The following is a 15,707-nucleotide window of genomic DNA, read 5'->3' as shown; positions in this document are numbered from 1 at the left end:
CATGTGGCATTACTGTTGTGTGGTTTTGTTCTTTATCACCCTTATAATTTGTGTCACATGTGGTGTTATACTTTGGACTGCCATTGTGTTTAATTGTGAAAATAATTGCTAAATTCCCAGTGAAAGTTTCCAATAAACAAGCACACAGCTGAAGTACCCCATTTTTGTTTTTCTTGTTAGTGTGGTTTCTCCTTAGCTTTTAAGAGCTAACAAAGAATATATGTCTATACCTTAAAAATACTTGATGTGAGCACTCGTAATGTTTTACAGAACAGAAGAGTGGTGGGACAAAGAAAGGCCTCGCCAAATAATAAATTGTGAAGGATTAGGCAGATCAGGAATTTGGTCACTGCACAAGAAATAAGGTCCTATTCCAATAAAGTGTTGGTGCATATACGGAAGTACAAATTGGAATGAGGAGATGGCTGAAGAGACAGGCAGAAAATGTGCAGAGACAAAGGTAGAGACATAAGAACAGATTGTTCTAGCTCATAGGGCCAGTGTGTCTTGGAGGTGCCATCCCACCTGAGGAGACTGGAAGGCTGAATAAGGAGAATGCAGTTGTTCCTTCAATCTTTCTTCTGGTGGCTGTATCTTCTAAGCAGGTGTTGTCTGTTGCCTTGTTTGTGCTGTTGTATCATGGGTGGAGTTGGGGCAGATGAAATCTGATAGCAGCCTCTGAAAGGGAAAAGACTTAAGAGAATTTGAGCTGGCCTAATAGTGCTTCAGTTGACAGTTATCTCCAGAATGCTTGAAATGTTGGTGGCAATTCCACATGTTTAATTTCCAGGTAAATACTTTTTCATGTGACTGTAATTGTTTTTCTTTTGTGAAAATATACCTCCTCAGAAACAGCAAATGCAGAAGAGTTCAGCCAACCTAAAAGACACTTTTCTGAAGGCTTTTTGCCACAATTACTTTTGGAGGGAGCTGCAGAGGTGCATGCAAAACTGAGTTAATTCTTGAGCAAATGGATGCAAAACTTTGCGCCCTGTGCTTGTGCTGTTTGATGCTGTCAGTTGCAGTGCAGTCATAGATCAGAATTTTTATATGGTGATTAACTCGTACTTCCCTGGCAGCCTTTGAAGTATAAAAGGCTGCTGCAAAAGCAAATGCAGCAAAAGATGGCTAGGAATACAAAACAGGTTACCCTGCTACATGGGAGGATGTTGTAGATGTAACCAAAGAAATGAGAAATCTGATATTAAAAAAACCTACTAGTGAGTACTGACAAGAGCTGCAGCAGGGGATACAGGTGGAAAACACTCTGCTAATGTTGATCAGACATCAAAGGTTAAAATGAACTTTCTTAGAAATCTTAAATCTGCAGCTTTCTGCTTTTTCAAATAGGAAAGGGAAACTACTACCACCTACCTCCCTGTTTCTGAGAAAGTCATGATGTGGTGCTTGCAAAGTTGTCAAAGGCACTGTTTGATCCTTTTGTCTTAGCAAGTTTTACGCACTGTAGTCATCAATCTAAAATTGATATAATGCTCTTTGATCAGTATAATAATCTCACCAGTAAAGTGTACAGGTGTTGCTTAATAAAACTTAGCTTAGTGCTATTTTCTACTGAGAAGTCTAGATACTGGCAAATGTGGGGCAAATACTGGTGGATTCTTAGTGATAATCTGGCATGAGTTTGGTTGGTTTGTTTTTTCAAGGGGTGTTTGTTTTGCTATCTGTATTGCTGCTTCAAGACAAACCTGAAGACTGTCCTCTGCTTGAAAAGACAGCAATGCCTTTCTCTCCACATGAAAGCATCTCTTGCATGCTTTCTGGAGAGCCTAGATAAAAATCCCACCTTTCCTTCCAAAGCTTTGTTTTCCTGTATAGCGGGGAGTAACTTAATCACATGCAGAATCTGAAACTAAATGTGCCAGTTGCAGAACACAAAATATAGTTGCTTCTAGAACTGGAATAAGTGGTGGCTGATTCCATTTTGTGTTCAAAGCAGGGAATCACCATGTTATCAGCGTCATTTCCTTTAGGTCTTGCATGTTGACACAGGCTTTGGACACAGTATTGTGCTATTCTCTAGACAGAAGCTGAATAGAGCTTCTGTTACATTGGCGGTAGGCAACATTTGAACATGGCGAGCAAGTATCATATCCTGAAATACTCAGACTGAAGCAGCATCATTAAATGCTTTGTTGTATCTTCTGATTTTTGCATTTTGATTTTCTGAGTATTTGTCAGATCTTTAGTAATGGGGTAAGCATTAATGCTGAGGATAACGCGACTGAAAAAACAATGCTTCGGGTTTGTAATGTAAAGAAAGAGAGAGATAAAGACAATCAGCACTCTATTTTATTTATTTGTATTGTAGTTCATTTTTCAGTGCACTGGAAGAAACCGGCCTTACTGCTTTAAGCAATCTTTTTGCTGGTCCTTTTGTAGACTACACCAGAAGCAGTAGAAATCTGGAATAAAGAACAAACCAAAAATTTGGTTGAACAGTTGAAATTGGACCTTCAGTGTTACAAATGATGAGACCTGCTGCCTGGCTCACAGATCCTGGCATTACCAAAGGAACATTTCCCCTGTGGTAGAAGACATATCTAGAACACAAGCTGAATGTTCTTGTCAACTCTGAAATACACATTGCAAAAATATTATTGTACAACAAGCACAACTTCTAAACAGGGGTTTAGGGATAGCTGTAGTGTATCCTGTGTTAGACATGGCTTCACTAACTCCAAGTTATCAGGGTTTTAGACAAGTGAGATAATTGTTCTCCAAAACCAATAAATGATTGACATTATTACTTTCCGGAGTGTGAGTGGCGTTTCTTGATTCAGAGAGTGAGTAACTTCTGTTTAGGCTCTGAAGATGTGCTTAGACATGTAACTAGCACAGACATAAGTCAATTCAAGAAAAAAATTGAGAATCAGAAATCTTGATGTTTGACGATCCTATGTGTTTTGCAAGTTTTACTATAAGTATTGTAGTTTCAGTAATCTCACAAAGCTATGTTGCCATTTTGTTGATAGAATGGGATACTACTTGAAATCCAGCCTCTTTTTTATTTGTTGTCATTTTTCTTGGTTTTTTTTCCTTTGGTAAGACTAAGGAAATAGTGTTATACAGAAATTCTCTGAGGAGGTGCAGATAGTTTTCTAAGGATGAAACAAAGTTAATAACTTTATAGAAACATGTAAGTAGTAGGCGAAAAGTTTTATATATAATTATCTTTACTCTTGAGTCCCAGGCACAGTGATTACAGTCAAAGACATGGCACCCTGGGAATATTCCCATCTGAACATTCCAGTACAGCTATAAAACTCTGTGTCTGTGCCCAAGATGCAAGATCTATATTTCTAGTTTATCAAAGATGGATTATTTGGATTAAGCCTGCACAAAATTGTAGAAGATTACTTACAGTGAAGGAAAAAGGTATTTAATAGTTTTGCTTTACTTTTAGATAAAGATTTTTTTTTTTCTAAATTCAAAATTTTAAGCCTGCTGCTCTTGAGGCTTTTTTGTTTGTTTGTTTTTGGGCTTTGTTTGTTTTGTTTTTATAAATTAACCTAGATATTTGAGAACTCACCTCTACTAGCTTTCCTCCAGAAATCTCTGCAGTGTGACGGTAGTTGGGAAAATCAGCTACTATTTTCCCACCTTCCATTTTAACAGTTGCCTGTAATAGAGAAAGGTTTAATGTTCCCTGGGGTTAATGGTTATTTATATTATCAGATACACTGTAAATATCCATACACCTGATGTTTAACATTTTTACTTTTAAAAGAGTAGAAGTTGTGTATTACACATGCAGCTTCATGAACAGCACTAAGATCCTTGTACCTTAGTTCTAAAATGTTCACAAGTAGTAAAATATTCATTTAACAATACATGCAAGTTCCATATCTAAACAATATTCATTCATAGCTCTAAAAACTGACTACAGGCTATGCTGCTTATTTGGTCCTCAGTGTTTTATGTGGTTCTCTTGTTTTGCTGGTGAAGTAAAAGGCATGATTGTATGAGTTAATTTTGAAGTAGCATTCTTAGATATTAATAACCTTCCTGCAAGCAGAATAAACGTCATTGTGGACATGTGATGTGAATCTTTTACCCCAGATCCTGAGTTTCGTCTCTCTACACTAGAATTCATCTTGGTCATGTAATTATAGGTGAACATGACTGCATGCTCTGCAGTCACTACTTTATACTAAAATATGTGCAAGTTGCTATAAGAGCTGCCTCTGTATGGAAGAAGTAGCCAGGATGCTACTATGAAGATCAGCTGACTGCCAAAACTAGATGTGTAGTTCATTACAAACTCAGCCTTTGTCTGTACAGCTATTCAGTCTTGCCTATGCTTTTAGTAATAAAGACAGATGAGCCAGTCCTATGCAACGCAGAAAAAAAAGTAATTAGCAAAATGAAGAAATGAGTGGACTTTTTTTTTACCAGAGACAAGGAAACCATCTTAGTAGTTTCTGTATTGTTTAGTGACACTATACTAAAAGGCTGTGGTTTCTCTGCTAAGAGTCATTTCCTCTGCCTCCATCTTTGGCCCCTTAATGGGCTTTGGATTGATGAAGTGCCCAGGACCAAAAAGAAGATAATGGAATTTGTAATATTTCAAAATTGTTAAGTTTGCAATAAATTGACCAACACAGATTGTGTCTTATTCTGTCTGTTAGCTTTCAGAAGGATTTCTCAAAGCCACACACATTTCTTTTTCCTTCTCATAATCAGAAAGGTATGAGTTAAAAAAAGCATCCTGGCAATCATGTAATGCTATTGTTGTTCTCAGTTTGTCACAGCTCCCTGATGCAATCACTGGTGTTCCTGTCTCTTCAATACGTACAAGCATTTCTCCAGTAACCTATTGTAGGGTTCTGGACACCTTACAAATGCAGAGTTTAGCTGTCACAAAATGTCTTATCCATTTGATTAGATGAGAAATTAATGTGGCTAAGCAAAGTAACCATTTCAGAGCAGGATTTGTATCAAAGTTTTGTCCATGGCAGGAGTAGATCACTATTGTGCAATCTTCCTTCTCGCTAGACACTACTTAAGTTTCAAGTTCCTCTGTACTTCCAACAACAAGGAGGATATAGAGATTTCTTTTTTCCCCCTTCACTTTACAGATTCTTTGGTTTAAGGCTCAGGCTCAGGTGACTTAAAAAGGTGAGTGCTGCTGCCAGGCCTGGGCAGAGCAGGGATCACAGCGCTGTCCTCGGGCCGTGCTGCTGCTGGACAGTGACACAGCTGCCAACCCGTTGCTTGGAGTTTCAGTGAGCATTATGTTTGCTTGAGCTGCGACACCAGTAGATGCTTGACACTTTACCCTTGTTCTTTATTAGTACATACAGTTCTGAAGCTCTAGCTCTCTTTAAAATCAGATTTAGATTTTTTGCTAGGGCCATCAAGAAATGGGGCAAAATTTATATGTTTCTAAGCTATGACAGATAAAAAAAAAATTAGGGAAGCTGTCCCTGAGACATATTTGATTTTCACCCTAAATTAAAAGACAACTGAGACAGCATAGAACTTAAGAGCTAACTTAATTTACCTTGAACTTTTTAGCACCCATTGTCTCCATGTCCGCTTCCTTGCCAATTGTGAATGTATTGGTCGTGGTGCGGCCTCCTGGGAAATGCTGAGTCCAGGTGAAGTCATTTCCATTCTGCACCACCTCAGTGACTATTTTGCAATTCCTTCCCATGTCAGCCTTGTCAGCGGGGAGACCTTAATCAATAGAAACATACAGTTTATCAAATGTAATAGCCTACCAGCTGTATTTGAATTGAAGCCCGTTAATGGTATGTTTGTTCTCAGACATGGATGTCTGAACATCTGATTTGTGGTTTGTTTGTTTGTTTGCTTTTAGTTTTGTTTGGTTTGTTTTTTCTTTTTCCAGTTATATCAAAGCTCTGAGTTTAAATTACTATTATAAAGGAAGATATAGGCACAACAATGCATTTGCTAAAATATTAAGTTTTGGTCTTGCATTCTTTTCCCTGAGAAACAACACACAGAATAAATCTATAGATACAACATATATATAAATATTCATAATCTACACTTGCAGATGTATGGAATTTAATGTGTATGAACTTATGCCTTTGCTATTTAGCTGCACATAGCTATTCACTATTTGCTATTGCTTTTTAAATAAATGAGCACAAGCACAGATCACAGTGTCCCTAAGAGCTTTTACAGGGTAATCTCTGAAACAGGTTTGCACAGTCTTCCGAAAGCATCCTCAGAAACCTGTTCCTGTGTAAGATTTTGAGAAGCATTTCATACTAAATTTCTACTCACACTGATAAATACTAGGGACAGAAAAAGTGATATTTGTGATCCTTATACTACACATATCTTAGCCCTTCCTTCTGCTGCCACTGCAAAGGAATACCGCTCCTGTAGAACAGGACTATCTCCTGTGGCTGACAGTGCTTGTAAGAATGAAAACTGTCATCTTGCTGAAGCACAGAGCGCTCCTACCAGCCTTGGCCCCTGTTGATCTCAGCACATTTGAGTAAAAAAATCTTAGTATTTGTAATTAATTTATAATCTTGAAGACTTACACCTCAGACATACTTACCAATTGCCTTCACAAACTCATCGTAGTTCTCATCACCTTCGAATTCGTATTTGCCTGCGAATGCCATGTTGCCCTGGTGATGTGGCTGGTAGAGCAGAACAGCAGCTGGAACAAAGAAGAACGGAGAAGTGCAGATGGCTCGAGGGCCTCCTTTTTATACACCAGCCTAAGCTGTTCAGCCCACCTACATCCACACCCACTGGAAATATACTTTTATGATCTATGTGAGTCACTAGCACGGATGGCATTGACCCGTATGAAAATCAAGGTTACAATTCAATTATACATCCTTGACAATAACCTGGAGATCAGCAGAAATCAAGGACAAAAGCTTGGTTTTGGTGTTAGTATGTATTGAAACAAAGTGATACTATTTTTACTTTGAAGATGCCACTGATTTTGCAGTCAGGATGGAATAATGACAAAATATGTTCTAATGAAACAGGGAGAAAATGGCTTCAAAGCAGTGTCCTGAGCCCACAGCCGTGCTCTATTTGGAAGCATATCCTATATTAGCTAAAATATGAAAATAAGAAACAAACTGCATAGATTCCTAAGTAATTCTGGTAAGACAAGGGCTATTACAAGACTCTGGGTAAACTACTGCCCCTACACGTCTTACCTTCTCTCCACACAGAAAAAAGAATCATTAAATATTTATTTTACACTACTTGGGTATAAAGTACATTAGATTAGTCCCTGGCACCATGATCCCATACCTTATTTAATATCAAGAGACAAATAATGCTTTGTAATGCTTAGCAAATGTTTGTACAAAGTACAGAAAAATATACTGATTTTGGAAAAGCAGAGCTCTGATTTATGTAAGATATACCCATATGTTAAAGGTCAGGGAGGCTGCTGGGTCATTTAGAACATAGACAGGAGGTGTCCTATGCCTAACGAACCCATTGCCACACACAGAGAACAGGGCAGGAAACGCTCAGCTGCTGTGTCTTGGCATAGCCCCACTGGCTGAGGATACAGACCAACCATTTTAAACCTGAACAAAACATCCCTAGGATTTATGTGAAATGGTGTCACAGATTGGAATTTTATTTAATTAAAGTAATACATCTGAGAAGGAACTGAAAATCTACTTTTCCCTGGTTTTATAAAAGTCCAGAAAACTATATAGCAGCATTCAACAAGTTTTTTTGTATGCAAGTGGGTTCCTTTTCTTAAATGCAATTAATTTAATCCCACATGCCAATGCAAAAAAACATGTCTATTTAGAGTCAAGAAACTGATCTGAAGAAGAACAGAAAACAAAGGTCTACTAAGTTTCACCACTGCTGTCCTTGTTATACTTTCAAACTGATGTACTCCATGTCTGTATTTCTAATTAATAGGCTTATCCATACCCCACCCTGCCAGAGAATGAGACAAATTTCAGTAATGGGATGAAACTTAAAATGTTAAATATCATAAATCATAATATATCATTACTGTAAAACTATACAAACGAGAAGCGTTGCTACATATAACAATTTATTGCTAATAACATTGGGTTCACATAGTCAGTTGTGCACTCCCTCAGCCTGGGCTCAAAATCTTTCCTGTTGGGCAGTGGGGTTTAGTTTGAGAGCTGTTCTACCCAGCAGCTCCCAGTCAAGCTCCTCCGGCTCCTCTCTCCTATAGTCACACACTGACTGTTTCTTGATGTGCCCTCACAGATTTAGGACTGGATGTAGACCAGCATTAAATTCAAGAGGAGCCAGAAGTAAGATGCCCTGTACCCAACTGTTTAGTCACAGCATAACAGTGTCCACAAAACTCCTGGAATTAGTATCAGTCAGGGGAGATTTAAGGTTTTATTAAATATATTTGCTATATATACATATATATTTAATGCCATGTTACTTGTTAGGGTGTGTTGCAACTCAATGACAAAAACTCTCTTTAATTTGTATTAATATTTTATTTACTAAGCTGCTTTCTTTTATGCAAAACCTCTGCTGTCTGTAAGCTATGCAGCCTTTAAACCAAGTACGGAATATGCAGGGCACAGGAGGTCTGAATAGGAGAACATTTCCTGTCTCAGCAAAATTTTTGCAGTTACAAAACTTTTTCTTAAGGGGAAAAACGAGGGATTTGAGAATAACACACTGACTGATGGGTGAAAAGTCTGAATCAGGCAAGAAGGGAACTTCTAATGGAAAAGAATTTTCTGACCAGAGTAAGGTTCAGAAAAGTCCCAGTCAGTTTTGTGAGGGATTATACCTGTGGACTGGAAAAGATCTTACCTCATGGTTATGAGTTGGAAATTTATATTATTTCTGTCTTCTTTTTTTTTTTTTTTTAATTAGCTACTTCCTCTCTGAAGTCTTATCATCTTATGAAAGGAAAAATAAAACTTTCAAATGGAGATATGGTTTTTCAAGTTGACAACAACTCTTTTAAAACTGTTTAGGTGTATGTTCCCGGCAGGAAAGCAGTTTTCTAGAACAGATGCAGAAAGTGAACAAGAGTGAAGCATAACAAAATCATGGTCAATTTGTAAAATAAAAATGGAACAAATGTCCTAGGAATTACTGCCTTCCCACCCCCTAACCCTTCACTCTCCCCATATTTACTCAGCTTTAAATTGTACCACGCTGTGCAGTGGCTGTCTATATTGTGCTGGAGTTCATGATGCCACAAAAGCCACACCATCTGCTGTCTGAATGCAGTTAAAAGGATGTCTCCATACTGGAAGTAGGAGAGAGCCACATACCTTCCCTCTGTGAACTTTCCCCGCACTCTTTTCTGTGATTAGCATTCAAAACACAAGAGTGTGGGAGAAAAGTACAAAACTGGGGGTTTCTATATCCATTACAAATACATAAGATTCAGGAAAGGAACAGAGAAACTTGCTTCACCACCAGTGTTTCCTTTGCACTTTTAATTTAAAAGTGTCTGTAAAATGATTCTGACTGTTCTGCAACCATATTTGACACTTAGTTTTTAAATTAAAACTCCTTCAGCTTAACCCCAGGATTCCTGAACCTAATGACCAATTGTGCAGGAGCAGACAACTGAAAAGGAAACTTTATCAGCTGGACCCAGATGCTCAGGCTCTATCTCTATAAAGAAAAACAGCATAAGCATGGAAAACAATGAAGTAGTCGCACACACAAAGAAGCCTCAGTTCTTACTGCTATGATAAACCTAAGCAGATAGATACCAATTAAGCTACAACTGTGTAAATTCTGTGCCATTAAAAGACGCAAAACCCCCAGTAATTTCAGTCATACACAGATTCGAAAAATATCATTCACAGAAAAGTACGATCGAGCCTATTTCATACATGAGAAAGCTGAAAGAGTGAGAAAAAGTGACCTATTGGAGCTTATGATATAGTGAATGGATGATGCAGCCAGTAATAAATCCTAAGTCCAGGCATTAACACAGTGTCCACAGGACAGTACATTAATTTAAACATTATTATAATAAATAAGCCCTTTGAAGCAAACAAGAGCACTGAGCGACCATTTCCTTTCAACGTCACCCGTGGAGTTTTACACTTGCTTCACTGATAGGCCGTGAGAGTCTCTAAAGCTGCTAAGCAAGTCTCCAAATCTCAGATTCTTGCCATCTCCACGTGGCTCTGAGTGCTCTGGAAGACACCGAGTTTCCAGCCCCTCCTGAGCTTTTGGGGAGCAGATGCCTGGTGAGACTGAATTCAGGTCAGCTGAGCACCAAAGGCCTTTGCTCTGCACCAGGGTCTCTGTGTTCCAGAGAGACATGTAGAACCCTGGGAAGAAGGTAAACGAACTCAAGCCATAAACTCTTGTGTTTACATAAAATTATTGGGGGACAATGCCACTGATGTAGTAACAACACATGGACCTTGGAAGATAGATCAGACTGGATAAGAAAAATGCTACAGTTCTATGAAACAGGAAAAAGATAATCAGATTGTATGAACAGTACCAGAGTTTTTATGTTATCTCTCTCTATAAAGATCAACTTATATTGATAGCTATTTTGTGATCTGATAAAAAATGCTGACATCTACACAACTCTACAACACTTTGAGCTTGCCTGCAGTGAGAATATGGTGGGCATGGAGCCAGTGTGTAGTACAGTGAATTACCAATGAGTAACTATTTTACTGGGTGGGTCACTCTTGCCTTGCACTAAATATGAGTTTATTCACCTCCAAGGAGCTGTACGCTGCGCTGTGCATGAGAGTTCCAGAGCAGGTTACGAACACACATCCAAACAATAAAGGTAAAGCTACACATGCTAGCAAATGTTAATAAATGTGCTTGCTCTGCCTGGCTGCTCAGGATCAGAATCACTTTAGAATAAGCTTTGAGCAAATGTGCCATCATCTGTACCTCTCTGGGCAGAAAACTGTTCAATGTACGTTGTGAATTTGCACCCGTGTTTCTGCTGACTTTTTCTGAAATAAATCCTTATTTTCATTCCTGCCTTTTTTTGTTGCAAAAGGTAATGAAATTAAATCACGTACTGAAGAATGAAGAATTCCACTAAGTAGTCTTCCAAATGCCAATACAATGGAACAGGCTGCCCAGGGGGAGTGTGGAGTCTCCTACTCTGGACACATTCCTGTGTAGCCTCATCTAAGTGTTCCTGCTCCGGCAGGGGGACTGGACTAGATGATCTCTTGAGGTCCCTTCCAGCCCCTAATATTCTGCGATTCTGTGAAATACTGAGTCTGGACAATGTTTATTCCAAGAAAAAAGGGATAGAATCCCTCTGACTTTACTGAAGTTATGGCCACTTGCACAAGTCCCTATTTCTTCAGTTTCACCTAAACCAGTTATCTGTTTAATGACCTTACAATTTGCATTTACAATATTTATGATATTCTCTTCAGAGCCATGACTATGTCATGCTGCTTTTGCATCCTGCTACAGCCACACTTCATCCTTGGTGGGCTGGGCACTGAACTAAATGGTACAGAGATCCCCAGAATTATCCAGTGAAAAAAAATTTATGTATACATGTATTTTAAACACATTACATGTATTTTAAACACATTACATGTATTTAATCCATTCCAAATACTACAACATAGAGCCGGCAGAATGCTGCAGTCAACCTGGGTTATATTATGCTTTTGCTTAACAGAACTCAGTTGAAATTCAACTGAATTAACAGCTATAACTGAGACCAGTGGAAAATTAAAACAAATTTCCCTGGCACAAGATGAGAATCATAAGAGGGAAAGGCAAAAGAATAAAAAGCTTCAGGTGTAAAAGCTGAAAACAGCTTTCAGAAAGTGGCTATTACCTTCAATGTACTCAGCACTGTCTATCATTTTCAACAGAGAAAAATGCAGCTGTTCTCTATGTAGGTCAAAGAAAATATCATTATTCGAGAGGAGCCTGTTCCTGCCATCTGGTGGCCGATGGGCAGGGCCATGGGCCAGGCAAGGTGTCCCTCACCTCGCCAGTGCAAAGCCCTGAGTGCAGTTAGAAAACACCAGGGTTTGCCACAGCTGCATCTCCAAGATGAGTCACTGACCCCTTCACTCTCTATCGGGTGTGAAGAAAACAAAAATCCCCCCTGAGCTGGTTATAAGCAGCTCGGTAAGATTCACGTTAAATGCATCATTTCTATTTATACAAAATTATATCATTATAAAAGCAATAATGTTCATATGTTTCATTTTGGGACAGTTCTAAATGAAGACGATCTCCTAAGCATTGGGTTATGGCACCACCAAAATATCACATTGTGTTAGCCCTTGCTTAAATACATTTGTATTGCTATCTTGGCAATCAACAGCACACAGGATTGGTTCATACAGATTTAATTAAACATTATTGATCAGAGGACAAATGCTGGTTTCCCTGAATTCAGTGGGAACCAGCTACCATTGAATTAACACTTCAACACAATTTAATGAATCTAAATTTACGTGCAAATGCTATTTGTGGCAGGCTGGCATTTGTGAAACCCACAGAGAAACACAAATAAAGGTGTGCATGCTTAGATGGAACAGTACTGTTTGCAGACAGAAGGCAAGGAAATGGCAGAACCTTATTCTGTGTGGTCTAAGGAGCACAGGGTTTTTACACTAAATTCGTCTGAGTGGGAAAAAAAACCCCAAACAACCCCAAAACATGTATTCACAGCTGTGCTTACCTGACTTTGAAACCTGAGTCACTGAGTTAACATCAACACATAGTAAACCTCATACTTGAATGTATATGGTCAGGATTATGGGCAGGAATCAAACCAGTAGTTACAATGAGAAGTTATGCAGAAAGGCTCAACGCTGTATTTGAATTCACCAGGATGATGGGACTTGCAACTGTGTGGCTGTTGCAGGCAGTCAGCATGAATAAGTTGTTAAAGAAGTAAAACTCTTGTGGAAGCTTATACCCAAAGGAAAAGTTGATCCAACGTGAGCAGTTAATTCCCTCTGGCTCCCAAGTCAGCTACCTCTGATATGCAAAACAGCTGAGTCTTCAAATGCTAGTAGGAACAGAGGGAACTTTCAAGAACCAAATCAAAGGCCTTGGATATCTTTACTTTCAGAATTTACTTGCCACGGAGTCATAAATATAACGCTTTTGCATTCTTTCTGTCATGTCAGAGTCACCCTGCCCTTGAATGTCTCCCAGTATGCTTTAAAGTTTATTAACCTTTCAGATGTGTTGTATAAAGCCAACTGAGATACACTCAAAGAGAAAAATGGAGATAAGGAAAGTAATTCCATTAGTGAATGAACTAGGCTAAGTGACTACCTTTGAAGTGCTTTTAGAACTGGAATGCAATTGAACAAGAAATACAGATTCAGAACAAAAGTAGGAACTCTCCAGTGAAAATAAAGTTACACTTAATGATTCTTTCAGAATGAAACTGACTCAGGAAAGCTTGTAAATTCTTAATACTCAGCTGTATCTGGCAATTATTCAGCAACCCTCTGTAGTAAATGGCTAATGATTCCTTTGGTATTCAGAGTAATCATTCACAATGAATTCAGAATGAACTTATTTCATGTTAAAGTAATGTGCAATTCCATGGGAGTCCTATTATAATGTTGCCTTATTAAGTATCCACTTAGTATAGTACTAGGTGTTACTGTTCTAAACTCATAAGCGGTAAAAAAACAATTACCAACAAGAATTATTGAAAAGTTAATGCTTGTACAGAGTCCATATATTTAACAGAAATGCACCAGCCAGCTCTACAGGACTCTTACAGGTGACACAGTACAGACTCAGTCCTCGCCATGGATGTGACATTCTGATGGGCAGGATCTGCCTAACAAAAACAGGAAAGAAAGGATCCTACCAGAAGCTGAGAGACAAACACTCTCTCAGGAAAACTTTCAGTCTGTTTGGATCTCCACAAAGGTAGTTTCCAGACAGCAAGATAATCAAGTGATTCATTCAAACTGTAGTAGCTGGCATAGGAAGAATCTGTAAGAAGCGTTTGGTTCTGTTGCCCCTACCTGGTGTTCCTGATCTCTAGTGCTACCACAATGGGACTGCTGAGGTCTGGTTCGGGCAACTAAAAATGAAAGATAAAATAAAAAGGTATTTTTCAGCTAGATCAGTGCTCTGATCCAGTTCTTCTCACATAATCACACCAACAGCTGTATAGGCATAATGCAAGTGTTGGCATGGAGAAGGGAACAAACAGCTGGTGGGATATTGGCACAAGGTGTCTATGCCACTGAAAAATCCTCACTGTTATCATGGTCTGAGTTATACTTTATGACCTGTATTCAAAGAATAAAGAAGTCTAAACTGATAATTGTAAACAAGGTTCTGGAGAGGAAAATGAGAAAAATACTCATGCTAATTGAGCTAGTTCAGGTTCACTGAACAAATTTTCTGCAAGCTGAAGGCTCAGCACACATTTTCCAAACTCATTATTTCCTACTGTCTCTTCAGAGTCCAACACCCAAGTAGATCAAGTCAGCACTCCTGGACTCAGAGGCACCAAAACAAAAACTAGGAGGAAAACCTCTGTTTTCATTGCAATCTTTTCTAGACTCGACAGCACTCTATACAATTTCTTGTCTTTGTTACTCTAGCAAGCAGTTTACTGTCCCTACTACATAAGAATGCTTTACTTTCTAGTTTAAATTATTGCATGGTTAGTCTAAGCCTGTTTGCACTTGTGCCAGCACTGCCCCATCTGTGAAGCAGAACTTCTTTCTCTGAGTTTACCACAAACTGCTTTAGAGAGCAGTTACATCCTCTTTTCTTTTTTCCTCTGGTAAATAAATTGGGCTAAGGCATGCAACACCGTTAGACACTTCTTAAATGTCAGACTTTTTCTTTCTCTTATCATCCAAGTATTCTTCTTCACTCACTCCAATTTCAGATAACCTTTTTGGAACAGAGGTGACTGGGGCCTACAACATTTTCCAGCTCAACAGCAAGTTTCACTGGTACACTCCCTACCTTTTAAACCAAGATCATTAACAGACATACTAAAATGTTTGGTTTTACAGGAAAATCGATACCAGCAACTTCTTGTGGATCTGATTGTTCTTTTCTTTCTTTGGGATTCTTCCCTTTAATTAGTTATCATATACTAAATTTTATCAAGTGCATATAATTCAATGGTAATGGGGACTGATAGCAGAAATACGAAGCTATCTTGATGATCAAGTTTTAGTAACGACAACAACAGAAGACGTGAAGATTTTTATTATGCCAGTTCTGACTCATGTTAATCTGAAAATACATAGTAAAACTTATTCTGGCTACTATCAATTTGGCTTACACAAAAGTGTTAAAATTTCTTTGAAATACTATTTTTGGATTAAAAGACACCATAGAACATTCTGAACCTCAATGGTTTTAGTCTAACACAGACAATTTTTTAAAAGTTGCTAAAATGAAAGATATAGTTTAACCTTATCTGTAGAATCTTCTGGTGAAAGCAAACTGAGTTAAAGATACTACCTTTATATATTTCTTTGTTCTATATATTTATAATAGAAGTCTAACAAAAAGTCACTATACTTCTAAAGACGGTTTGTGACATCACTCAAGATAGGAATCATTATACCTGCTCTTTCAGACTTTTCTGAACAAAACCCAATAGTCATCTCCCCTTTATCTACACCGTTCATGTGACATGTTGTAAAGATTTTATTACTTAATAGTATCTATATGATTGTACTTGCTGACACATCAGGACAACATGGCTCCAAATGGGAGCTTAT

The 15,707-nt window shown here is 38.3% G+C and overlaps 1 protein-coding gene across 1 annotated transcript in view; it reads right to left on the bottom strand.

Moving 5' to 3' along the window:
* Nucleotides 1–2,342: 2,342 nt before the first annotated feature.
* Nucleotides 2,343–15,707, bottom strand: part of FABP6 (fatty acid binding protein 6) — a gene marked incomplete at its 5' end in the record, with an annotated part of 38,344 nt that continues 24,979 nt past the window's right edge. Inside the window, 4 exon segments of the mRNA XM_080353101.1 lie at nt 2,343–2,423; nt 3,551–3,640; nt 5,525–5,700; nt 6,560–6,664. Of these exon segments, the coding sequence (XP_080209227.1) occupies nt 2,370–2,423; nt 3,551–3,640; nt 5,525–5,700; nt 6,560–6,664 (425 nt within the window). The 3' untranslated portion in view covers nt 2,343–2,369.

Source organism: Nesoenas mayeri (assembly GCF_963082525.1).
Source record: "Nesoenas mayeri genome assembly, chromosome: 14".
Lineage (NCBI taxonomy): Eukaryota > Metazoa > Chordata > Aves > Columbiformes > Columbidae > Nesoenas > Nesoenas mayeri.
This window is presented reverse-complemented; position numbering and strand designations above follow the sequence as displayed.